Genomic DNA, 23,980 nt, shown 5'->3' with positions numbered 1-23,980 from the left:
TGGGGGAGCAGAAAGGGGGGAGCAAAGAGGCGGCGGTGCCTGGGGTGGGGCAGGACTGAGGGGCTGCATTCACAGGAGGGGGTTGAACATTCACAGGGGCTGCATTCATGGAGACGCTGCGAATGCAACTCCTCCAACCTGTCCCGCACCGGGCATTGCACAGTCGGGACTCGCCTCGGGACCCTCAGCAGCAGCCGCAGCCCCGGCGATGCCGGCGCGCCCCGAGGCCGGGTGATGGGCGGCGGCAGTGGCGGGGCGCGCCCGGCAGACGGAGCTGTGCGGGAGGGAGGCGGGAGCACCGGCGCGGTCCCGACATCCCTGCGCATCCCGCAGCCCCGCCGGGGATGCCGCCGCCCGCCGGGCCCTGAGCGCCGGGACGCCGGCGGACGCCGGCCCCGCTCCGCCGCCCCCCGCCCTCGCCGGAGCCGTCACCGGGACCATGGAGTGAGTACCGGGGCCGCGCCGGGACCGCGGCACCGGGCCAGGGCCCCCCCGGGCCCCGCCGGCCGAGCACCGCAGTACCGGGGAGGGGGGACCGGGGCGCGGGGACCTCAGTACCGGAGCTGCGGGAAGCGCACACCGTCGGCTCAAAGAGCTCGTACCAGTGGTTCGGGCACCCCCGATGCCGGGGCTGGGGAATCCGAACCTGGGGTCTCATATCCCCCTGGTCCTGGGGACTCAGCACCCCAAAACTGGAGGCTCGCATCCCCCTGATCCTGGAGTCTCAGGATCCCAATACCAGAGGCTCCTATCCCCCCTATGCTGAGGCTTGGGACCTCAAAACCGGGGGTGGGGGTTCTCATCCCCCCGATGCCAGGGCTCGTGACCCCAAAACCGGGGCCTCACATCCCCTCCGGTGCTGGGGCTCAGAACCTCAATACCGGGGGCTCACACCCCCTCAGTGCTGGGGCTCGGGACCCCGATAGTGGGGCCGCCTTTCCCCCAGTGCCACTCAGCAGGTGCGGCCCCTCCCCGGTCCCTGCCCCGCCGTGGGGTGCTGGGGCGCTGGCTCGGGGTGGGGGGGCAACAGCGGAGGCCTCGATGTGGGCGCGGGGGGTGCAGGAGGTGTGGGGGGTGTCTGGGCTGCCAGCGGTGAGGGAAGCAGGGGGTGGGGCGGGCGTTTATTTTTGTGTTTTGAACCTGTTGTTGCCGCTGTGTGTGGCGGGGTGAGTGGGTGGCGGGAGCTGCGGACCCCTCCCTGCACTGTGCCCCCAGCCCCTGCCCGGGGACCCGGCTGTGACCAGGGCATCCTCATGTATCGGCTCCCAGCAGAGGGGTCCGGACAGATGGACGCTCTGTGACCCGGCCTCATCCTTTGTGTGCCGTGGTGGGGCCCTGCCCGGCCGGCTGGAGCCGGGCGGGTGGGGGAAGGACGGAGCAGGCGGAAGCCATTGGGAGCTGGTGGCTGGGGACTGTCCTGCCTGCATGCTGGTTTTGCTCCTCAGGGATGCCAGCAGCTGGTGCCAGGAGTGCATGGGACTGGGCAGCTGCTCGAGGTGCCAAGTGCCAGCGCTGGCCCCGTCTCATCCGGGCCTTTCCTTGCCTCCCGTGGCTCTGGTCCCCACCATGGAGAACCAGGGGTCCCCAGCACCTTCTGGGTTTGGCACTGGGGGTTCCTGGGGCACCCAACCAGCTCAGGGTCAGCCACCCTCCACTCCTCATGGGCACCTCACCTCACACTGATCTGTTTTTACCACTGGCTACGGGGATGCTGAGTGCTCAACAGGTCCTGCTCACCACCACCTGCCTCCCACCAGGGAGCCCTGAGAGGCCATGGGGCACTGGTGAAGGGCAGGGTGAGGGGTGTCCTGGGCTCGGGGTGGGCTCTGGTTGGCTTGGGGTTGGAACTGAGCGGGAGGAACCAGTGGAGGTCTGAGAATGTTTTGGAGACTGGGGTGCAGTGGCTGTGGGACTGGGGAGACAGAGAAGCTCCCCATGCTGCTGGAGGGGACAGAGAGCTGGCCAGGACAGGGTCGCAGCTTTGGGCAGCCCCACAGTGCCTCGGTCCCTGCAGGAAAGAGCCTTTTTAGGGAGGAAAATGTGTGTGTGATTTGCCAAAAGGCAGCGATGAGGGGAAGGGCAGAGCCGAGGGGTGCGACGTGCCCTGGGGAGAGGGTGAGGAGCTGCCAGACCAGGCACAGGCTCTCTGGGAGCGGAGGCGTCAAAGGCTGGGGTTGAAGGGGGGGATGGCACTGGGCAGGATGATGGCTCCTGTCCCTGGGCTCCACATGGTGCCCTTCACCCTGCTCTAGACCGACCCTCCCAGCAAGGGCTGAGGAATCTGTGGAGGAGTGTGAGGCCTGTCCCCCACCAGCTCCGTATGCTGGACTTGTCAATGTCTTTCTTTGGAGTGAAACTCCTCAAGTGACCTGGGGTAGGGGGCACAGCCCCAAAGCAAAACGGTGCAGCCCCTGCAGCCGCTCAACTCCAGAGCCTGGTGGTGGGGCTGGAGGTTTAGGAGAGTCCCAGGGCAGGCGGGGACACGGCCAGGTGATGCCCTGCTGTCAGCCTGGCTCTGCAGCAGCCAAGGGGTGCTGGGGCAGGCACTGCTGCCTCTGCCTTGGCTCCTGCTTCGCCTTGGCAGTGGCAGAGGCTGGAAGAGGGTCCTGGCTGTCACAAGCCACTGGTGCCCAGGGAGGTTTGGCTGAAACCTTCCAACTCTGGTAAAGGCTGTGCTGGTCCCACTGGAGCTGTTTGTCCTCCTCTGCTCCCGCTGCCATCAGTACTCTTGAGCAGCTGGAGATCCTGCATCTCACATCTGGCTGCTCTGGTGGTTTGTCTCACTGGGTTGTCGCTCTCCCCTTGGCTCAGGGGGTGTCCTTGGAGCAAGGCTCTCCTGGTCCTGCCCTCACAACCCTGATCGGAAGCTGACAGTTGCACCCAGGGGAAGGAGGGAGATTTCTGCCTGAGGAATAACCCATGAGCCCTTTGGGAAGGGACTCAGGGCCCTGCTCTCCACTGGAATCCAGGGAGAAGTGAAACCCAGGCTGGGTCCTGCTGCCTCCTGGCCAGGTGCAAGGAACCAGAAGGGGTCAGGTCCATCCTGTCCCTGCGTGCAGCTGAGGGGATGGCACTGTCATCCTTCCCAGCTCTCCCAGAGGAGGCCATAAAGCTCTGCCACAGATGGCCCCAAAACAGCACCCAGCCCTGCTCGGGGCTGGTAGATCATGGGGTTCAGAATTCAGCCACTGCTGTGAGACCTCAGCTCTCAGCTCGACCTGCACTGCTGGGAGGAACCAGAGCTCCCCAGGTTTCCTGGGAAGCCAGTGTTGGTGTTTGTGCTTCCTAGCCAGAAACAGCCCCTTTCCCCAGACAGGGTGGTAGTTCACGTGCCCAGAGCTGTGCTGGGAGCTGTGCTGGGGCTCCAGCACTGGAGGTGCCAGAGGAAACCTCGGGAGGTGCTGGAGCCGGGTTGAGTGGTGGCGCCAGGATTGGTGCTGCAGGCACAGCCCAGATTCCTGAGTCTCTTTATCTGGAGACAAGGAGCCCTCTGGCCCCAGGCAGGAGCCACTGTCAGGGACAAGGATGAGCCTGGAGGAGGGAGAGGAGCCAGATGGATCCTGCCCCAGACAGGTGTTTCCTGGTGGAGCAGAGCTGGACATGGGTTAAGCCCAGCCCCTGGGCTTGGCACCAAGAACTGAGCTCCCCCCAGGTGCTGGGACTCACAGGGGTGCCCCTGCCAGGATCCATGTTCCTGCCAGCTCTTTGGAGCCTCGTGTGTGCCTGTGTTCATGGCACTGCTGGGAAAGCCGCGCTGCCCCGTGTGAAGGGGAACCCAGGGATGGCTGTGGCAGGAGCACCGAGTCCTGGCCAGCACCGGGGCTGCCCATCCCAGCTGGCCAGTGCTCCCGGGGTGGGGAGAGGCCGGCTCCACTCTCATTCATAAGTTGTGGTGGGAGTTTGCTGGTGGAGCCTTGCTCCTCTAACTGGAAGGGAGCTGGAAACCCAAGTATTTGGAGGGTACTTGAACCACTGTTTGAAAGATCTGTAATTTTCCAATCAAACTCCCTCCCCAAGCCTCCGTTCATCAAATATTCATGGGATCCATTTTCTCCTGGCACTCCCAGCCCACGTCTCAGCCCAGAGAATCAATCAGGCAGCTCCACTTGCTCTAATGCATCTGCGTTTTCGGGAGCCTGGGGCTGCCATCTCCTCCCCCCACCTCCCCCCGTCCCCATCCCCTCCCCGGGCAGTGGCCGTGCCCGGGGCCGTGCCGGCAGTGGGATCGTGGGGAAGGAATGGGGTGGGTGATGGGGCAATGCAGCAGCAGCAGCAGTGGGGGGAGGCAGCCACACCGTGGGGCAGGGCAGGAGCAGCCCCTGGGTGCCAGGATCTGAGCAGGGTTCCAACCCTGTGCTGGGCATGTGGCTCCTCAGCTGCACAGATTTCTGGCCGTCCTCACCCGAGCTGCTGCCACTGCTGTGTCTGCCTTCATGGTCAATGCAGGGTGGCCCTCGGGTGACTGCAGCCCCCTCCCCTCCCCTCCCCTCTGTGCCTTCCATCAGGGCCGTTCGATCACGGCCTGTTGCTAAATGGCTTCATGACGGAGCTTTGCAGCCTCCCCACGGCCACGTCACTCCAGGCCTGGCCAAGGGGCCCAGCTCCTGGCATGGGAACAGTGCTATAAATCAGTGCTGGTCCCTCGACTGCTGCCATTGCCACGGGCCCTGGGGCCTGCACCCCCACCTCCCCAGGGTCGCTGTGGGGGTGCAGGCAGTGGTGCCCGTGCAGGACACTCTCCTGCCTTCCCCCAGCTCGGAGCTGAGTGGGTGGGAAGGGAGTGGAGGTCAGGGGAGCGGAGAAGCAGCTTGAAATGGCTCTTCGCACATTTGGATGAGCTAATGGGAAAAAACAGAGGAAGGCAAATAAACATTATTGTTTCATGTCAGGCGGGAGGAGACAAAAGGTCACGGGCTTCCCTTGTGATGGTGGGAAATGGCAGCATCAGCAGGGCTGGAAAGAGCTGGGGAGCCAAGGGAGAGTGCGGGTGTGTGTGTGCTCACACACGTGTGTGGGCCCAGCCTGAGGGCCGGGGGCTGGGGCTGGGAGCTTCCAGGGCACCATCTCCCATGTCCCTGCTCCCTACCTGGCCTGGTGGTTCAGAGGGTGAGGGTAAGGGGCGCAGTGGCCCCACCTTTCCACCCTTCCAGGTGGATCTGGAGCATCAGAACCCCCAGGGAGACCCCAGTGATGCCACGGTTTGGGCCCACCGGTGCTGCCAGAGTGCCAGGCCCGGGGAGCGGCACCCCCAACCCCAGGGGGCCTCTCGATCCCTCCGCCCGCCCTGTGCATCCCCCCACCGCCCGCCCGTTGCCATGGCACCATTACCATGGTGCTGTTGCCAGACAACCATTGCCATGGAACCGCCTCCATCAGTCACCAGGGCCGGCGGCAGCGGGGCCCCTTCACACCAGCCCCTGCTGACCCCTGGAGACAGGTCGTGACAGGACGGGGCTGTTGGGGAGTGGGGACCCTCCGCCTCCACCTCATTGCCTGGTCCCAGCGGGCAAGGACTGTGGCTGCTGGGGAGGTTCCCACTCAGCCCTCCTTGATGGATCAGAGTCCCCAGGCCAGGAGCCGGGGGGGCTGGGAGGGTGCAGTGAGGGGCATCCGGCCCATTTTGCATCTCTTCCTGGGCCAGGAAGATTCCTGGCGTTCAACCCGGGAATGCAGAGACTGTAGCAAATAATGGAAAATAAAGAGAATGGAGGAGGGAGGAAAAGCAGAACAGAACGTTTCAGAAATGCTGTAAAAGTTTGGATACATTGAACAGGGCAAGATCCAGGAGAGAAACAGGACCTGGTCCAACACCCTGCGAGTGTGGGGTGCCAGGGGCTGGACTTGGGGGACCAGAGCAGGAGGGAGCCCACGATGAAGGGCAGCCCCAGAGCTGTGGGGCCGGTGCGGGTGTGCGAGCTGTGCCACGCGCCTGCGCTGGGGAAACAGTCACAGCGTCGCTGCAAACAGCATGAAAACAACACCACAAAAGCGACACCTTCCCTGTTTGTTTTCCTGGTCTGGATTTTGCGCACTGCTGGGATCCCCAGGGTGCGGGGTGAGGGGAGGACGGCGGCTCTGAGCAGCTCCCAGGAAATCGCTGGCTTCAAGGAGGGGGCAGGAGGGGGCAGGGGCTCCTCTCACCCCACAGACCCCATTTGAGCTGTGGCAAAGCCCAGCTCCTCCAGTAGAGGACCCACGTGAGGGCACATACATGTGCAAGAGCACACATGTTGGCACGTGCGGTCAGAGCCCAGGCCCGGGAGGTGTCGTGTGTGGGGCACAGCACCCCGAGCCCACCCTGTGTGTAAAACCATCTTTGGAAAAAGCCCTTCCCGGGAGTGCGGAGTCCTGCTCTCTGTCCCTTGCTCTAAGAAGCAAGTGGAGATGATCCATCATCTGACAATACCTCTGTGCCTCCCACCCTAATTACTGCCACAGCTGAGCACTTCGTTAGCACTGTCTGGCCAGCAGCCAGCAGCTCCTGTGGCGCTGGAGCATCCTGGTCCCAGCCAGCCCCACCAGCCCTGCCGTGGGTCCCGGTGCTGGACCTGCCCCCGGTGCTCTGCGGCGCGGGGGCTCTCGCTGGGCCCGGGGGCTGCGCTGCGGGTCGGGCTGGCCTGGGCACCACACCACGGGGACACGGGAGGGTGGGTGTGTGGGCAGGTGACTGCAGGGATCAGGGATACCCCCTCCTTGCAGCACCCAGCGAGGCGGCAGCACCCCTGGCACGGCCGTGGCAGCCCAGGTTGCAGAGGCAGGTACCGGGCCCGGGACACGGCCGCCGGCGGGAGCGGAGCCTGTTGCCATGTGTGTGTCTGTGTGTCCAAGCGTCTGTGCACGTGGGCGTGCGTGTGCCTTTGTGTGTGCCTTCGTACGCAGCCCAGAAAGGTCACTGTCTGGGAAAGGTGTCAGCTGCCAAGAAAAAGGCTTGGAATGGAAAGTGTGAGCCAGGTTGGAAGGCAGGGGCGTCCAGAACCGTCCTGCTCCAGCCCCTCTGTGGTCATGGTTTCCATCTGCGCCACAGCAGGAGTGGGTCTGGCTGCGCTGAGTCCCCCAGGCGCTGGGCAAGGTGCCTGTCCCGGGGCAATTTGGGTAGGACGGGGGGCTGAGGGGTGTCTAGAGGAGCCGTGCAGGCAAGGGATGCTTGGCTCCAGGGTGGCAAGGAGGAAACAGCCGATGGAAAGGAAGGGTTCAGCCTTTGCCCGTGTGCTGCAGTGTCCGGTTTGCTGGTTGCACAATGTGCCTGACACCTGCTGCTGGTGCCACTCCTCACTGCTGCTCTCTGCTCTCTGCAGGGTCGTGGAGGCCAGCACCCTTCAGCAGGAGAGGCTGCAGGCCATCGCGGTGAGTCCCTGCTCGGGCTGGACCTTGGCCCAGCGTCCTCACACCCCTGCCCCGTGCAGCACTTCGGGCAGATGCCAGTGGGGAGGAGGGTGCAGGGGCAGGTGAGCTGGTGCAGGTGCTCAGCCGCAGGCTGGGAGTCCCCAGCAGCCAAAGAGGACTCGTGGTGGCCCGTGCCAGGATGTCCCTGCAGTGGCTCTTCCCAGGGTGCCGGAGCTGGCTTGGCTTGGCTGCATGGCTGAAACAGGGACAGAGCAACAGGCAGCCGGGAGGTTTAATTAATAAAACAGTGCCTTGATGAGCCCCAAGTGAGGGAAATGAGTGATGATTCTCCTGCACACCCTTTCCCAGGAAAGGCTGAGGATGGTGCGATCCAGCCATGCCCGCCATGGGCACTAGTAATTACATTAATTAGTGAGCAGTCGGGGGCCACACTGGGCAGCCCCTCCCAGCACAGAGCAGGTCGAACCCACCGCTGCCCCATGGCAGCCCCCCTGCCCTGCCCGGCTGGCAACTGGCTGATCTCTGCCACACAAAGGGCAAATTGTTCTGGACCAGAGGAGAAAGCGCCCGGTGACGCGTCCGGGCTGGGTCTGACTCTGCTGAAATGATCTGGAGCAGCCCCAGGATGGGTGGCGGGAGGGGCGAGGTGGAGGCCCCGGGGGCTGTTTCCCCCACGCTGGCAGCTCACTCAGCGGGGCCAGCTGAGGGGAAGGTGACATTTTGAGATGGTGAACAGAGCCCAGGCTTTGCCATGACTTCTCTACAGCCTCCGTGCCTCAGTTTCTCCCAGAGAGGGCAGGGACGTGATACTGGGCTCCTTGTGGGCTGCCCCCAAGGCTGGTCTCGCAGCCCCTCTCCCCAAGTGCAGCCCCTCGCCCCCTCTCCTCCCTCCCCGGCGATGCTCGGCGCCCACCCCCTCCCCGCGCCGACCCCGGCTCCGCCGCTCCCGTCCCTCCAGGAGAAGCGGAAGCGTCAGACGGAGATCGAGAACAAAAGGCGGCAGCTCGAGGACGACAGGCGGCAGCTGCAGCATCTCAAGGTGAGAATCCCCTGGGACCCCAGGCTGCCTCTGCACCGGGATGCCCCCGGCTCGGGGGGGCAGGACCGTGACCCCCTTCTGCTCCCCAGTCCAAGGCTCTGCGGGAGAGATGGCTCCTGGAGGGGGCCCCAGCCTCTGCCTCCGAGGAGGAAGAGGCCATGAAGAAGCAGATGCAGGAAGATGAGGTGAAGACCAAGGAGCTGGAGGAAACCATCCAGAGGTAACGGGGCCAGTGTGGGGCCGGGTGTCGGGATGAACTCGGAGAGCACCCGCGTCCCTCCAGAGACCCCCGAGCAGGCTGGGGCCTCACAGACGTCCATCCCCGTCGCGGTGACTCAGCCCTGGGGAAGGGGCAGCGGGGAGGTTGTGAGGGAGACCCCCTTGTTGCTGGGCAGCCGAAGGCGGGGCCCCGGAGCCCCAGCACGGAGGTGTCCCGGCAGCGCAGTAGGAATGCAATCAGTCACGGCGGTGCCGTTAATTACGGAGCATCGGTGCAGAGAGGGGTCAGGCACGAAGGGGCCTTTGTGTCCGGCTAATGGCGCGGCGCATTCCTCTGCCGGCGCCGTGCGGGAGCCGGGGGGGCTCTGCCGGGGAGGGCTCTGCCACAGCGCCGGGCCGTGGGGACTCCCCGGACCTCCGCCAAGCCCCGCTGGGGGCCCTGCTGTCGGCACACCTCCTGGCCAGGCTGCTGGCTGGGAACAGGCAGTCGCCCTCGTAGAAAGCTCAGCCAGGCTCCCGGCGACGTGCGGGAGCAGAAGGACGATGGAGCAGCCACGTTCCAAGCCACCGAGTGAGGGCACCGGCAAGTGCGTGGGGCTCGGTCCCCCTGCCTGGTGCCCCGGCAGGGTCTCTGCCATTCACCTGGGCTGAGCCCGTTGGCTTTTCTCCTGCAAAGAGACACTGACAGCTGTCCCAGAATATGGACAATTCGTGCCTCCCCTCTCCACTGCGCCGTGTTGCTGGCCCATGTTCACAGCTCTCTGTGGCTGCCTGCCCACACTGCCTGCCCACACTGCCTGCCCACACTGCCTGCCCCACACTGCCTGCCCACACTGCCTGCCCCACAGTTACCTGCCCCACACTGCCTGCGTCAAGGCTCCCCACGGCCTCTCAACCCCAGCTCTCCCCACAGGCTGGAGAAGGAGCTGGAGATGCTGGAGAACAGCAGCTCAGTGGCTTCTACCAAGGAGAACCTGGCAGAGGCAGCAGCCCCAGCCAAGGAGGAGAAGGCCGAAGCCGTCCCGAATGCACAGAAGGTGGGCATGGCCACGGGTGGGGCTGCTGGCAGTGGGGTTGGGGTCCCTGGCCCCGGTGGGGATGGGTGTGTGGGTGATGAGTGTGGGGGCAGTGGGTGCACGGAGGGTCCCAGCAGCTCCTATAACCTCTCCCTTCTGTTTTGCAGAGTCCTCTGGGCACGGTTAAGGGTAGGTGATCCTTGATCCCCCTCAGACGCAGTTCGATGCCCACCATCCCCTCATGCTGCCCCGATGCTGGGGCCAGATGGGTAGAGAGAGCCAGCGGAAGCCCTGTCTCCATGTCCCCTGTCCCTGTCCCCTCCCAGGCGGTGGTGCCCTGTGGCGGGGGAGCCTGTCCCAGGGACCATCTGCAGGGGACACGCCACCGTCCCTGGGCCCTGTCCCAGGGGCACACGGACAACCAGGTGATCATTTTGGCTCAGGCAGTCGTCTCTCCTCTCCATCTCCAGCCGAGAAGAAGGTCTCCAGCAGCCCCATGAAGGCGGTGGAAGGCACCGACCTGATGAAGGCGGGTAGGTGCCCCCTGCCCTGGGAGGAGCGCTCCTTCCTGGCTGCTTCCCCCTCCCCTCCACGCCGTCCTCGGCTCGCTGCCACCGCAGCCGCTCCCCGCCGTGCCGCTCGATGCCTTTCCAAGCCCAGGGCAGAGAACATCCGTCATTGCAATCACAGGGTTTGGTTTTGCTTCCACCCCACAGCTGGTTCATGGCTCAGGGCCCCCCCTCACCCGAGTTCCATGTCTCTGCTCCAGTTTCATCCTTCCTGCTGTTTGCAGCTTCTCTGCGCAGGGGCGAGGGAGCGAAGCGTCGGCTGCCGGCATGGCTGACCCCGGGGCCGGCTGCCTCAGGGAGCTGCAGGGGCACGGGGCTGCCTGAGCTGGGGGGGCTGCAGCCGGCTCTGCTGCTGGAGGAGTTTGCTCTGGTTTGGGGCAATGGCTCAAGACCAGACCGTGGCACCAGCACTGGGCAGAGCCCATCTTGGGATCCTCAGAGCAAAGCACCACACACAGGGCTGAGGTGACCCTGGTGCCAGCAGGGACTGGCTGGGAGCTGAAGAAGAGATGCCAAGGGGTGGAGAGGCTGCCCCAGCGCCAGCACCCTCAGTGGGGGTTGTACCTCTGTGAGCATGAGCCTGGCTCCCAGCCCGGGCCCCGCAGCCAGCTCCGCTCACCGGCTGGACAGATGGACACGGCATTGCCAGTGCCCCCAGGGCCCGGCTAGGCCCAGCCCCGGGGCCACAGCAGCCACGGAGGTAAGGTGATACCAGCAGCGCCAGGATGGCGGCAGCCCACAGGTCCCAGGAGGAGGGATGTGCCAGGGATGTCGCACCCGCCTCTGCCACTCACCGCTCCTCGCTGCCGCCTCGCTAACACCGCTGAGCACCACGGCACTGCTGAGCACCACGGCACTGCTGAGCACCACAGCACTGCTGAGCACCACGGCACTGCTGCCACGCGCTGCCAGCCGCGGAGCAGGGGCTGGGGAGGGCCGGGGCCGCCGTAACCGCGCTGTCCTCTTTGTGTCCCAGCCATGTACTCGGTGGAGATCACAGTGGAGAAGGACAGAGTGACTGGGGAGACCAAGGTCCTGTCCAGCACCACCCTGCTCCCCCAGAACCACTGTCTGCAGGGGGTCAAAGTGTACGAGGATGAGATGAAAGGTACGGGCCAGCCCTCGCCGCTGGCCGGTGGCAGAAGCAAAGGGCCGGGGACGAGGGAGCGGCCGCCCAAACATCCCAGCGGGCACCCACCAGGGCGAGGAAGTGCAGGGGCTGCTCCCGGCAGCCTCACCAGCTCTGTGAGGGCAACTCCTCATTGGCCCCAGTCCGGCGGATCGCAGGATTGTCCTGGCAGCAAGGTGTGGATGGTCCAGACAGGCCAGCCCTGGTTTGCACATCGTGACCCTGCACCACTGGAGAGGAGAGAAGAGGATCTGCTGTGTCCAAGACTCAGGAGCCCATCCTGCGGGCAGGGAATGTGGCACTGGCACCACGTTGGCCTGGCCCACAGGCTGGCAGTGGGGAGCATGGCTGCTGGGTATGGAGGAAGTGCAGCAGGAGGGACTGCAGCTCCTGCTTTTGGCAATATCTGGGAACCTGCTCTAAAGGGCCTGGTGACACCCGAGGGACCACTGTGGTGGCAAGGTCCAGCCATGGAGCTGGGGCATGTTACTGGGGACTGTGGTGGCTGAGTGGACCGACTGTCTCTCAAGGAAACCGCGGCACAGGGGTCCTGTTCAACCCTCTCCCTGTGGCCACGGCTGTGCTGGCCCTGCCAGGCCGGTCCCTGTGCCTCGCTCACCGCCTGCCCGCTGCGGTGGTGGCACCGACTGTTGTGTGATGCCCCAGGTCAAGTGGAAAACGCCCCAAGCCAGTGGCTGCTCCGGCCATGACGCACATCTCTGCCTCCAGTGCCGTGAGCAGCCGGCACAGCGTGTTGGGGTGGGAGAGCCCCGTCTCCTCTGGGCACGGGGCCACCGGGTGCCACAGTCCTGGCAGGATGTGTCAGGAGTTGGTGGGAATGCGCTGGGGCAGCACCTGCTGAGCGTTGCTGGGGTCTCAGAGGTGGCAGTGGGGACCTGCCACAGAGCATCGTGTCAGCCCGGCCGAGCGGGGTGCCGGCGGACGCCGTCCTGCCGCGGTGAGCACAGGCAGCTTGGCTGGCTGTTGGCGGCCTGGCAGACAGCCGTGGCTCCCACAGGGTTTGCTGAGCCTGAGGCTTCAGGAACCGCTCCTCACACTGGGCTTTTATTTTGGCCTCTGCCTGCTGTCGGGCAGGAGCCAGGTGATGAGGGGGGTCTGACAGCAGTTCCATCTCGGAGAGGGGTCAGGATGCTGTGGGGAGTCCCAGCCTCAGTGGCAGAGCCCTTAGAGAGGGGAACAGGCTGCTCCCTGGCCACGTGGGAGCCGGGTCCAAGTGGGTTGTGCCAGCAGGAGCTTTTCCAGGTCACCTTGTGCCCCTGTCCTGAGTCTCCCTCACCCTCCCTCCTCTTGTCCCTGCAGTGGTGCACGCAGTGAGCGCCGAGGACGGGGCCCTGCAGAACGGGGCCCACCCCCTCAGCTCCTCCGAGGTCGACGAGCTACTGCACAAAGCGGACGAGGCCACGCTGAGCGAAGCCGCCGGGCGTGAGACCCCGGCCAAGGCGGGCCAGGGGGGCGGCAGCGCCCCGGGCAGCCAGAAGCCAACGCCGCGGAGGGAGATCACGGGGCTGCAAGCGAAGCCACGGGAGAGCACCACGGTGCCGCCGGGCGAGGGGACGGAGCCGAGCCGGGAGCAGCCCGTCACCATGATCTTCATGGGCTACCAGAACGTGGAGGATGAGAACGAGACCAAGAAGGTGCTGGGGCTGGAGGGCACCATCAAGGCAGAGCTGGTGGTGATTGAGGACGCCGAGAGCAAGCCGGAGCCGGCACACAAGGACCACGCGCCGCCCAACGGCACCGCGCTGGAGCCAGCGGGCGCCCAGCCCCTGGGGGAGGAGGGCGTGGGCGGGCAGAAGCCAGGTGCCAACGCCACAGATGCCAAGGAGGCCGAGCAGGAGACAGACGTGAAGAAGCAGCGCTGCAAGTGCTGCACGGTGATGTGAGCCCCGCTGGCCCCCGCTGCCGCCGGGACAGGCTGCCCCTGCCGAGCCCTCTCTGCCCCGGCCCCTGCTAGCCAGGCCCGCCATCCCGGCACGCCGGGCTTCCCCCACACTGGACACGGACCCTCTTTCTGCAGAACCGGGGAGATCCAACACGGTGCCCAGGGGGCCGCAGCGGGCAGCAGCAAATGGTGGCCGTGGCAACGCTCGCCCCATCTGCCCAACGCCTGCCCCGCGCTGCCCCCCACCAGTGCTGCCTGTGGTATTTATTAGAGACCCCCTAACCCCATGGTGCACTCACCCCACCACAGCCTGGCCTCAACCCCACTGGAGCCCTCCTGCCACCAACACCAGAGCCTTTTCCTCTTTCACCACCACTGTCCCACCCACCGTCGGAGGACGGAGCCGTCGGGCAGGGGATCGGAGGACGCCGCTGCATCCGTAGATGACTCCCTGGGAGCCGGCACCAGCGGGACCCACACTTGGCCCAGCCCATGGTGGGCATTGGACCCAGACCCATGCCAGGCCTCTCTCTGTGCCTCCATCATCTGCATCACCAGTGGGGAAAGGCCTGGGTCTGTTCCCCTCTGGCTGCCCATGGACATCTCCGCTCCATCCCGTGTCCTTGTCCCCGTGTCCCTGGGCTCCCCAAGCCATGAGCCCCTCGGGGACCAAGCGTGTCCAGGCGAGGGAAGGGCATTAAGGGCAGTGTCTCCTCCATGATGCTCAGCTGAGGTCATGGGCAGGGCCACGCACAGCTCCTCCAGGATCACCCCAGCCTGTGCTCAGAGCTGTGGGCAGGAGACCCTGCTCTGCTCCCCCAGGCTCATCTCACTGTGTGGAAGCCCCTCACCCTGGTGCTGGCATTGATGGCCATTCCTCCAGCTCGGCTGCTGGCTGGCACCGCTGGGCTCTGCCAGCCCCTGGGGTTGAGCTGTGCTGTGGCCAGTGCCCGTGTCCCCCTGGGGCAATGGCAGCGAGGGGGGCTCAGCCTCTTGGGGACAGGAATGGGGTGGGTGTGCCCACCCCACCCACTTCCTCATAGCAGCAGGAGTGTGGCCCAGCATCCTGTTCCCTTCCTGCCTCTGCAGCTCAGCTGTGGCAGCTTTGCAGAGCCACCTTCTGGGGGTCCAGGCTGCAGCACCAGGTCCCGCAGGGGAGCAGGGCAGCCCAGTTCACCCCAGCACTGGCACTGGGAGCTGTCAGGGGTCCGGTGTCCCATGAAGGGCAGTCTCCCTGCTCCCCCACCCCATGCCCCAGCCCTTCAGTGGGGATTTCACCACCAGCACCAGCGTTTCCTCCCCCCTGAGACCCACTGGGGCAGGCGAGGGAGCGCCCGCCGGGGCAGTGCCTGGGCCCTGTGCCCAGGGGCACTTGCCCAGGAGCTTTGGGCAGGGTGCAGCCACCAGCCAGCACAGGAGTCCTTGTGTGAGCATGAGAGGGTCCCCGTTGCTGTGAGGCCGGGCAAGTCCCCAGGGATCCCCCAAAGCACGTGTGGAGCAGCCCCCACAGTGCCCAGCCCACTGGGACACCAGTGATAGAGCAGCCAGGGATGGGGCTCGGCCACCCAAGGCCTTCCTTCCCCCACACTCCCCGTATGTGAGCAGTGACCCCCCCATGACATCCCAGTTGTCACCCCAGCTACCATCCAGGCTGCAGTTTTCCCCCAGTGCAGTCACTGCAGGGCTGGGGACTGCGGGGGTCTTGCAGTGCCACCTGAGCCCTGTCTGGGCACCCACAGCCTCTGGGAGAGGCAGAGCTGAGGGAGGGAGGGGTTTCCCCAGCAGGGGAAGGGGGGCCTCTCCTGCCCCTCCTGCTGAGGGCATCCCTGGAGCCCCGTTGCTGCAGGGCGGGGCAGGGGGCTCAGTGCCACAGGGCATCTCCCCCACAATCCTGGGGGGAATGTCATCTCTTGCCACCCCACACCAGGGGCCAGCACCACTCACCCCATCCCACTCTGGGCCCTGCAATCCTCCCGACCCCAGGCTGGGACTCCCTCCCACTCTCAGCACCCTCCGCCTCTCAATTGGCTTTGACCCCCGGCCCAGTCTGGCGCCCGTGGCAGCGGGGAGTGGGACCAGGCCCCGGGCCGGGGCTGGGGCATGAGAGGAGCAGGCAGTGGGCCCAACATCACCCCTGCCCCGTCCCGCAGCCCCCCCCGCTGAAGTGCACTTCCCGCACCCCTGAGCTTTTCACTTGTGCCGAAGCTGTTTGAATCCCACCCCCACTCCCACCCCCCGTTGTTTGTAAAACACCTGAACCGAGCAAATAAACTGTGTGAACAACCATCCTGCAGCCACCGACGGGTGGGAGGGGCTGGGCTGGGGCTGGGCATCCTGGGGATGGGAGGAGGAGGATGGAAGGTTAGGGACAGGGATGTTGGGGATGGGCCCTGCTGCCCCTTCGCTGTATGGGCAGGGGAAGTGGGGAGGAAGAGGGATGTGGGAGGAAAAGGATGTGGGGTGATACTCTGGGCCTGCCCAGGTAAAGAGGACGTGGCAGCCCAGTTACCTGGTTGTCCCGAGGGACAGTGGTGGGGTCAGGACCTCCCAGGCCCTGACGAGGCCTGTCTGTGTGCACATGGCCATGGGTCTCTGCACATCCCCACGCTGGTGCGATTGCTGCTGCCCAAGGCTTGGATTCCAGGGCTCTTTCCTGGAGCAGCTGGGCCCTGACCCTGCCCGGTGCCAGCCCAGGTGCCAGCACACGCCCTGCGGCAGGCGGGGAGCGCTCCTGGTTCCCTGGCATCACCTGTGGACTTTGGCTCAGCCCTGCGGTAAAACAGGCTCCGCTCACCTGCCCGGAAACGCAGAACAGCCCGGCAGGCACACGGCACCGGCGTCCCCAGGCCAGGCAGCGCCAGCCCCGAGCGGGAACAGGGGCACCAAGGGGCTGGGCAAGGGTAAGTGGGACCCCCCAGCACCTGCAGCTGGGGTGAGCCGGGGCCAGGCACCAGCGCCCTGCTTGGGCAGCAGCAGGGCCGGGAGGGGCTTCCTGGCAGGAGTGGGCTCCGATGCAGGGCAGAGGGGGTGAGGACAGGGACCTCCCGCCCAGCCACCGGCACAGGGAAGGGCTGAACATCCCAGCACAGCATCACCTGCTCAGCTGTGATGCCCCATGCCAGGAGGGAGGGTGGCTCTGGGCACTGGCAATGCTGCCCACTCCGCTGGGATCCAGCAGCTGTGGCCATGGGCACCAAGGCCACCACGGTCACTGTGCCACTCTCCTGCTCTTGTCCTGGCAGGTGCCTGAGGTTTCCAGACCAGGTTTCCCAAGTGCAGGGCTCGTGTCCAGAGGGAAGGAGGGAGCTGCTCTGCTGCAAGGGGCTGGCAGTGCCGGGGCTGGCAGTGCCGGGGCTGCCGCGGCGGCGAGAACCCGCCTGCGCAAACACGGGGTTATCGGTGACCACAGGGAGGCCCCGCGGTGTGACAGGAGAGCCCAGGCTGCTCCCGGCGTGGCTGCTCCCAGCATGTGCACTCAGGTCCCTCTGCTGCATCCCCCAGGGCTAATGGCTGCCCTGGGGCACACGGTGGGAGGAGAGCTGGACATCCAGGCCCTCCCTGCAGCTTCAGGGCTTCTCAGTGGCATAGCTGTGTCCACGGAGAGGCAGGAAGCACCTGGAAGAAGGTCTGTGGGTGCATTGCCGCTGCACCTCTGCACTGGTGCATCAAGGCACAGGTGTGTTGGCACGTTGGTGCATTGGCACATGGGCGTGTTGGCACATTGGTCCACTGGTGCATCGGTGCATGCTGCAGATCAGAGCCAAGAGCAGCCTCCTGGGCATGGGACCAGCTGCAGTGGGGTAATGGAGGCACAGGGAGATCGGGGACAGAGCACTGAGCCCAACATGGTTCTTGGAATTCCCCCACAGACTCGTGCTGAGCTTATCAGGGCCCCGCAGCCACGCCACCCGTGGCCCCCCCGCCCCCCACTGCTGCCACCCCGGCCACTCCCCAGCAGACACGGCTCAGCTGGGTGCCCTGTGTGGCCTCCTCGGGGCATGGGGACCCCCACCCCGACGGCTTCCTGGACAGTAAGTGCAGCGTGGTCGGGGGTGAGGGCAGTGCTGGGGGGCCGCCGTGTCCCCCAGCCTCGGAGGGACCGGTGCCCACCCAGGGACGGTGGCAGCGAGGGTGTGCAGGAGGGCTGGTGCAGCCTGTGGGCGGGCGGAGGGACGCTGGCCACACGCCTCGCACGTCGGTCGGTCTGGGAGCGCTCGCGGCCACCGGCACAGGGAGGGAACAGGCCCTGCAGCTCTGCAGCCCCATGAAGATCCCCTGGCACAGGCAGGCCCTGGAAAGCGCCCCAGATGTCTCCTTGCAGTGGGGGGGGCCAGGCCAGACTGGCGGGTGCTGCAGTGCCACCTGCTCTGGCCAGCACCTCTCGTGGTGCTTGGCTGGGCTGGGGGCAGCCTGGCCCAGGGGGGATGACCGGGACCCCTAAACCCCGACCATCCCTCAGCGCCGGACAGAGCTGAGCCAGGTGGATGGATTTGGGCGCAGCTCTGGGAGGGGCCGTTCCGCTCGAGTGGAGCAGCCCTGATAAGAGCCCAGCTGGCTTCCTCCTCCCTGCTCCCCTCCTGTGCCAGCTGCCAGCGCTCCCCGGGGGGGTGTCCCCTTCCAGCCAGGACCTCGACCACCCCAAACACGGTAAGAGGTGTGGTCAGGTGGTTTTCACTATCCAGGTCACCGGGGGCAATGAAAGAGCAAGACTGAATCACAGGTAGGGGAATTACAGGGAAATTCAGCAGAGCACAGCTGCAGGGGAGAGTCTGAGCCACCGGGGCTGGGCATGGGCAGCCAGGACATCCCAGATGCTGCTGATGAGATCCAGGAAAGGCTTAAACAGCTCCTGACTGGAGCCCAACCCCACTTGCCCTGTGGGAGGACAGTGCATCCCAGGAGGGCTGGAGGTGAGCAGGGGAAGCTCAGTCACCAGTGTTGCTGCAGGAAGGAGCCATATCCAGAGTGCTCTCATCCTGGGGATGAGCTGGGATGCTCCAGATACGGGGAGCACCAGGCATCTGCCTCTGTCCTGGGGAGCCTCACCCTGAGCTGTGCTTGCAAGTACCACGGCAGCTCTGGGCTGCCCCTGGCATCACCGTGGGCTTGCTCCCGTTTTGCCTCATGCTCCCAGCAGGCCGTGAGATCTCCGGAGCGGTGCCCGGCAGTGACACACCCTGACCTGCTGGGGCTCACGGAGCCAGGGTGACAGCAAGGCTGTGGCTAAGCCTCGGCAAACAGCGGGACAGGATGTGCTGCTGGCTCTGGGCACGCCCGGCTTGTCCGTGGGTGACGTTGGTGTCCCCGGCGCTGGGGCCGGGATGGCATCTGAGGTGCGGTGAGAGCTGCTGCCTCATGGGGACCCACCTGTGCTGCCCCTCCCTGCCTGGCACCCGCTGTCCCAGCCGGCTCTGGCCCAGCCAGCGCTGGAGCATCAACCTCGAGGTCAGGGCCGTTCACTCCCGCCCTGCATGCCAGGGGGGTTAAAGTCCCCTCGTTTTATGAGCCATGAAACCACTTTTATGACCCAGTTGTTTCTACAGCTCGGCTGCTTGGAGGCTCCTTCCTGTAAATGCACGAGGAGATATTCCAGGCAGGGGTGGCCTCAGTGCCTCTATTGCCACCTCTCCCTGCTGGTGCCGCCAGGGGCTGGAGGTCCCTCCCTGCCCCGTGCATGTGGAGAGGCCCAGGGCGATGCCCAGCCGGGCCGTGGCTGTGGTCTCGCTGCCACTGGTGGTGCTGTGAACCTGCGGCAGGTTTGGCTGTGCACCCTTGGAACGTGCCCAGGCTGGGGGACAGAGGTCGGAGGGGGATCTGGGCTCTGTGGCAATTCCTACTGGGAACGGTGCTTTGTGCTCTGCCTGCTCCTGCCCCAGACGGGGCAGGTTGGTGTCTGTCCCCAGCAAGGACAGTGGTACCAGGCTGGAAGAGGGGCTGTGCCCTGACCTCTGCTCCTCCTGTTGCTCTAAACGGCTGCTCTCCCCTCCTGCTTGCAGGGACAGCCACGTCCGGCCCCTTGGCCTCTGCTGAGCCAGAAGCTCGTGGGTGACCTTGAAGCTGAGCAGCGGCCCCGCTCCGAAGACAGGTTGGCAGAGGGGTGGCTCTTCCCAGGAGATGGACAGAGTCACCAGACATCTGGTGTTCCAGCTCCCACAGGCCTCGCACAGGCCTGACTCCAGCGATGGGCACCAGACCGGCTCGCTGGCAGAGCTGAGGGCCGACAGTGACGACGATGTGTTTGGCTCCACTCAACACAGCACCCAGAGGGTAGAAAATGGCTATGGCTGGAAGAGGAGGTCCCAGTCACCCTCATATTTCCTGGAGGGTGGAAAAGATGTCTGGACCCCGTCCCCGGACAGAGAGTCCAAGCTGGAGGTGGTGAAGTCGGGAAGCCTGTACGACCTCAGGGCTTACAGGGGTGAGAGGAAACCCTCGAAGCTCTATGATGAGGAGGAACAGGACGTGTACAGGGTCCCTCCACCCAACATCTCACCCGAGAAAGCCAGGGAGCTTGAGGACGAGAGGAGGGAGGTCATCCGGAGCCAGGTGATGAGGAAGAGCTCCACCATTGCCGAGAGGTGGAGCTCCATGGATGAACTGAGCTCCATCAGCACTGGCATGGGCAGCCAGGGTGAAGGCAGGCATGCAGGCAGTGTCACCACCAGCTTTGCCATCAGCTTTGACAAACCTTCCCCAGGCAGGGCTGCGACACCTGTGGACCCTGACAATATCGACACAGAGCAGATCAACTTCTCCGCGGCTCGGCAGCAGTTTCTGATGCTAGAGAAGACCAGCCCAGGCTCTTTTTTCAGCCCAGGGCAGCAGGCCATATCCCCTAAGCCAGAGTCAGTGACAAAAGTCTCCAGGGAAGAGTGGCATAGCCCTGAGATGGCCACGAAGGCTGTGAGAGGTTATGGTAGTGCCGGTGCATCAAGCCAGAGCGGGAGGGACAAGAGCGTTTACCAGGTTTACAATGTGTCCTACAAGACACCCGAGAAGGAGGAGGTTTATACTCCCAGAAAAGCTCACATTGAAAGGTCGTATCCCATTGTGAAAATGTCCAGCCTGACCAAAGCATTGTCCAGAGAGGACCTGGACTCTGGCTTGGGTGAGATGTATAACGAAGCCAACACAGGCTATGGCAGTGATGGAAGTGCCTCCAATGAGACCTTCAGTGGCCTCGTGGATCTGAGGGCTGGCAGCAACGGGCTGGGCAAGGAGACGAAGGTCAGCAGTGAGACGCCCATCGAGCGGGAGATCCGCATGGCGATGGAGAGGGAGGAGAACCTCTGGAAAGAGAGGGGTATCCAGCGGCTGACCTCCAGCAGCGAGCTGGTGGAGATCCAGACCAAGCCTGTCCTCGCCCTTCATGGCTCTCCCGGCCCAGGCAGGAAAGGGAAGGACAGAGGCCGTGCTTCCCTTTACGTCCAGAGGGAAATTGAGCAGGAAACCAAGCGAGAGGAAGATCTGAAGAGGCAAGGGAGGCTTCTGGGGGCGTATGACAGGGGGACGCATCAGGAGCTGGACGAGCGCAGGAGGGTGTTTGAGCAGGAGGAAGCCCCCCTGCAGAAGTCCACGGCCCCAAGGCAGGCAGAGGAGCGGAGGAGCTGGGTTAAGGAGTTTGTGGCGGAGCAGCCCTCGAGCCCCAGCCCCACGGAAGACACCAGGGGCAGGAGAAGCAGTCCCAGCTACACAGCGAGCATCGCGCACTTCCAGCTGTCCCAGCCGCGCTTCGCTGTCAGCGAGAGGAGCCGGGAGAAGCCCTCGGTGTCCCAGCACGCTTCCGCCAGTGCCAGCAAATGGGGGAGCAAGGATTCCTGGGGAGGGAAGCTTCCCGGCTCCACCCCGAGCCCCACCGGCACTGCTGTCCTGCCCAGAGAGTACTTCTCCCTCTCCTTCTGGAAGCCGAAGGTCTCCTTCGCGGAGGACATGGGGACGCAGAGCCCGCTGCGGAGGGAGGACGGCCGGGAGGAGCAGTACCGGCTGCGGACCTGGAAGCCCCAGACGTCTGCACTGATTGAGGAGGAGATCCGGAGCGACCTGCAGAGGGAAGAGGAGCTGCAGGAGCAGCGGCGGCGGCTGATGAACAACTACAGAGACAGCGTTCCCCAGGAGGGCTCCCGCTCTCGGCACAGCTCCGGTAAGGGAGGAGGGGGCAGAGTGGTAGAGCAACGATCTTGTGGGATGCCCATAAGGGCTCCTGTGCGCTGGTAGCAAGTTGTCCCAGGAGAACTTGATACCAACACACTGGAGTCAGCAGGAGAACTGCTGCTGAGGAGGAACAGGCTCCGCAGGAGCAGCATGGCTTTTGATTCGAGCTGCTCAGGGCTTGATGACTTTGTGTCACGTTACAGCAGCAAACAGGGCTGGAAGGGCCCAGCTCATGCACTTCCCCTCCTAGCTCCTGCAGTCCCTGGCTGGGGCCCAGACACAGGGCCCCAGCTGTGACCGAATCTGCTGGACCTGCTGCGGACGTGGGTCTGGGGCAGGGGCCTGGCTCTCCAGAGGGTCTCCAGCCCCCGGGAGCGGTCCTGGAGTCCCTCACACCCCGATGCTTTCTTGCAAAGCTGCTTCAGGTGCCAGTGGCAGCTACTCGGTGTCTGGGTCTCCTGTCTCCACTCCTGCCTCACACCAGACGGGGATCCTGGGGCTGATGTCGTCCTTCACCCCACTGAGAGTGGCCAGTTCCTCCCAGGGCAGCACGGAGACCCCCACCCCGGACTCGTCACGTTCCAGCCCCTGTGAAGAGAGGAGGAGGAGGGTGAAGGAGGATGGAAAGGTGAATGTGCCTACCTTGCCCTTTCTGGGCAGCATATGGTTGTGGGGCTGGAGCCCAGGAGAAGACTGGTGGCTCTGGAGCTGGAGGTGGCTGTTCTGGCTCCCACCTGGAGCTGGAGGTCCAGCTGTTTGGCTTGGTGGGAGACCCGGTGGTGGTGGCACCAGTGAGGGGCCGTGTGAGCTCCCCAGGGCTGCCCGTGCTGTTCAGGGCTGCCAGCATTGGGTGGGACTGGAGAGGAGCAGCAGCTTCCTCCTGGGGGGAACCTGGACTGAACCGTTCCCTCACCCCGGGGAGGGCACGACTGCGTGTGCCTCCCCTCCTCTGACCACCCCGGGGGCTGGATCCAGCCACCTCTGGATATTCCCCTGCCAGGCTGCCATTATCTGATCCTGTCTTCCCCTTTCCACAGTATGCAGGCATAGAACCCATCGACAAGGTCAACACAGAGGTAAAGTCCTTCAGGAAGGCGGGGGCTCTGCTCACGCTGCCCTGACACCCCCGTTACCCCCGCTCCCCTCGGGTGGGCACTGCACTGAGCAGAGCGGGCTGGGGGGCTGGCAGGGGGGCAGCTCTGCAAACAGATTGATTATAAAAATCCCTTCTTTACAAAGATCCTGGGCGTTCTGGTCTCTGCAGGTGGTGGAGAGCACCCGAGTGATCCGTCACAAGAGCGCCATGGCCCAGCGCTGGGAGGCCGGGCAGTACGTCCGCGACGAGGACTGAGGGACCCTGGGCCGGGGCTCACCCTGTTTGGGATCCACTGACTCGTGACCAAAATGCCCAATCAGTTCCACCCCTGGCCACTGCAACAACTGGAGACATGTACCCTGCAAATCAATCTGTTTTGTTGTCACTGATAATCCTTCCATGCAATAGATCTGCTCCTTCCTCCCCCTCCCTGTGGGGGAACACTTTTTTTTATTTTCTTAAGAGGGGAAAAGTTGGATCAGTACTTTTTAATCACTTCCACCTGAGTCAGCCAGGTGAAATCATCCGGTAATTCACTTTGCCCCTTGGGAACTGTGTCTCTGGCTTACAAAAAAGCTGTTTTATTTCTCAGTGATTTCAGGTTTTTAGGTCCCACAAGGCCGGGCGTCGCCTCAGGGATACCTGGACTGAGGCCTCTGGATCAGCATTGCCATGAGACTGGGGAATCAACACTGGCTTAACTCCTGTGATCCATGGAGACACAGCAATTGAATATAAATATATATATAGATGCTGTTTATTTTGCTAATTTATTAAAGAGTTGTTGCTCTCTTGTTCTTCCCAGCCTGTTCTGTCCACCTGCTCTGCTGGTTCTGCACTGGTGTTTTGGAAGAGACCCACGGTTGGGATGTGGGGCTGGGGCTGCTGGGAGCTGTGGCTGGGGGTCCCAATGGCTGCTGGGCTCGGGGAACACCAGGGTCCCACTGGCTGGACCTGGGAGCACCCAGGGCTGGGGGAAGGGGTCCCTGCCTGGGGTGGGGATGGCACTGGGGGTTGGCATCGAGGGGGCTTTAAGGTCCTGTCTGACCCCAACCACTCTGAAATGTCTGTGCCTGGCTGCCCCTGCTAGGAGGGTCCCTGCACAGACCCCACTGGGACTCCAGCCCCACTCTGTGGGTGCTGACTGGGGGAGTTTCCTGGTGGAGCCCCAGGGAGCTGGAGGGGCCCAGGTGCTGTGACAGGTTGGAGGGGGCTGATTGTGCCACCAGGTATTTTTGGCAGGTATGGGCCAAACTGATCAGCACAGGGGAGGAAAAAGCCAGACCAGTGGTGGTCTCAGAGCTGAGAGAAGCCTGGCCCCATGGGGTGCAGAGCTGTGCCCACGGCTGGGTCACCTGGGCACTGGTGGGCTCTTTGGGATGGCTGTGCCATCGTGGGGCCTTCGTGATGCCCTCAGGGCTCAGCAGCATTAGGGGAACAGGCAGACGCCCTCCAGCACTTTGGACAAACTGAGTTTGTCTTCTTTTATGTCTCTTCAAACATCCCTAAGTTAT

At 64.4% G+C, this 23,980-nt stretch overlaps 2 protein-coding genes and 1 long non-coding RNA gene across 8 annotated transcripts; 2 read left to right on the top strand and 1 right to left on the bottom strand.

Moving 5' to 3' along the window:
• Positions 1-235: 235 nt before the first annotated feature.
• PALM (paralemmin) lies at positions 236-15,505 on the top strand. Of its 5 annotated transcripts, none has more exons than XM_064637654.1 (9): positions 236-444; positions 7,296-7,344; positions 8,303-8,383; positions 8,473-8,603; positions 9,516-9,639; positions 9,786-9,807; positions 10,062-10,151; positions 11,164-11,295; positions 12,637-15,505. In XM_064637654.1, exons 1-9 carry the CDS (start codon positions 440-442, stop codon positions 13,218-13,220), a joined length of 1,218 nt encoding a protein of 405 aa, XP_064493724.1. In that variant the 5' UTR covers positions 236-439; the 3' UTR covers positions 13,221-15,505. The 5 variants fall into 5 exon arrangements, with proteins under 5 accessions (XP_064493724.1, XP_064493719.1, XP_064493721.1 ...); XM_064637649.1 differs by having other exon boundaries at positions 310-444; positions 10,089-10,151; XM_064637651.1 differs by lacking the exon at positions 11,164-11,295 and having other exon boundaries at positions 310-444.
• On the bottom strand, positions 3,971-5,252 carry LOC135403545 (uncharacterized). Its single transcript, XR_010425422.1, has 2 exons — positions 5,087-5,252; positions 3,971-4,838 (listed from the first exon to the last, which is right to left on the bottom strand). It is a non-coding gene; the product is annotated as an uncharacterized LOC135403545 (long non-coding RNA).
• Positions 15,506-16,008: 503 nt separating the features above from the next.
• Positions 16,009-23,258, top strand: MISP (mitotic spindle positioning). Of its 2 annotated transcripts, none has more exons than XM_064637647.1 (5): positions 16,009-16,119; positions 19,216-21,359; positions 21,787-21,998; positions 22,408-22,446; positions 22,635-23,258. In XM_064637647.1, the coding sequence occupies exons 2-5, from the start codon at positions 19,334-19,336 to the stop codon at positions 22,719-22,721; spliced, it is 2,364 nt and encodes a 787-aa protein (XP_064493717.1). In that variant the 5' UTR covers positions 16,009-16,119; positions 19,216-19,333; the 3' UTR covers positions 22,722-23,258. The 2 variants fall into 2 exon arrangements, with proteins under 2 accessions (XP_064493717.1, XP_064493718.1); XM_064637648.1 differs by lacking the exon at positions 16,009-16,119 and adding an exon at positions 17,279-17,866.
• Positions 23,259-23,980: the final 722 nt, after the last annotated feature.

The sequence above is a fragment of the Pseudopipra pipra genome, chromosome 27 (assembly GCF_036250125.1).
Source record: "Pseudopipra pipra isolate bDixPip1 chromosome 27, bDixPip1.hap1, whole genome shotgun sequence".
NCBI classification, from domain to species: Eukaryota; Metazoa; Chordata; class Aves; order Passeriformes; family Pipridae; genus Pseudopipra; species Pseudopipra pipra.
This window is presented reverse-complemented; position numbering and strand designations above follow the sequence as displayed.

Bases quoted from the DNA above. Each gene is read 5' to 3' on its own strand.
- PALM (XM_064637654.1), top strand. The intron at 7,345-8,302 runs GTGAGTCCCTGC...CCGTCCCTCCAG, and splicing joins AGAGGCTGCAGGCCATCGCG to GAGAAGCGGAAGCGTCAGAC. The intron at 10,152-11,163 runs GTAGGTGCCCCC...TTTGTGTCCCAG, and splicing joins CACCGACCTGATGAAGGCGG to CCATGTACTCGGTGGAGATC.
- MISP (XM_064637647.1), top strand. From the start codon at position 19,334: ATGGACAGAGTCACCAGACATCTGGTGTTCCAGCTCCCACAGGCCTCG. The intron at 21,360-21,786 runs GTAAGGGAGGAG...TTTCTTGCAAAG, and splicing joins CCGCTCTCGGCACAGCTCCG to CTGCTTCAGGTGCCAGTGGC. The intron at 21,999-22,407 runs GTGAATGTGCCT...CCCTTTCCACAG, and splicing joins GGGTGAAGGAGGATGGAAAG to TATGCAGGCATAGAACCCAT.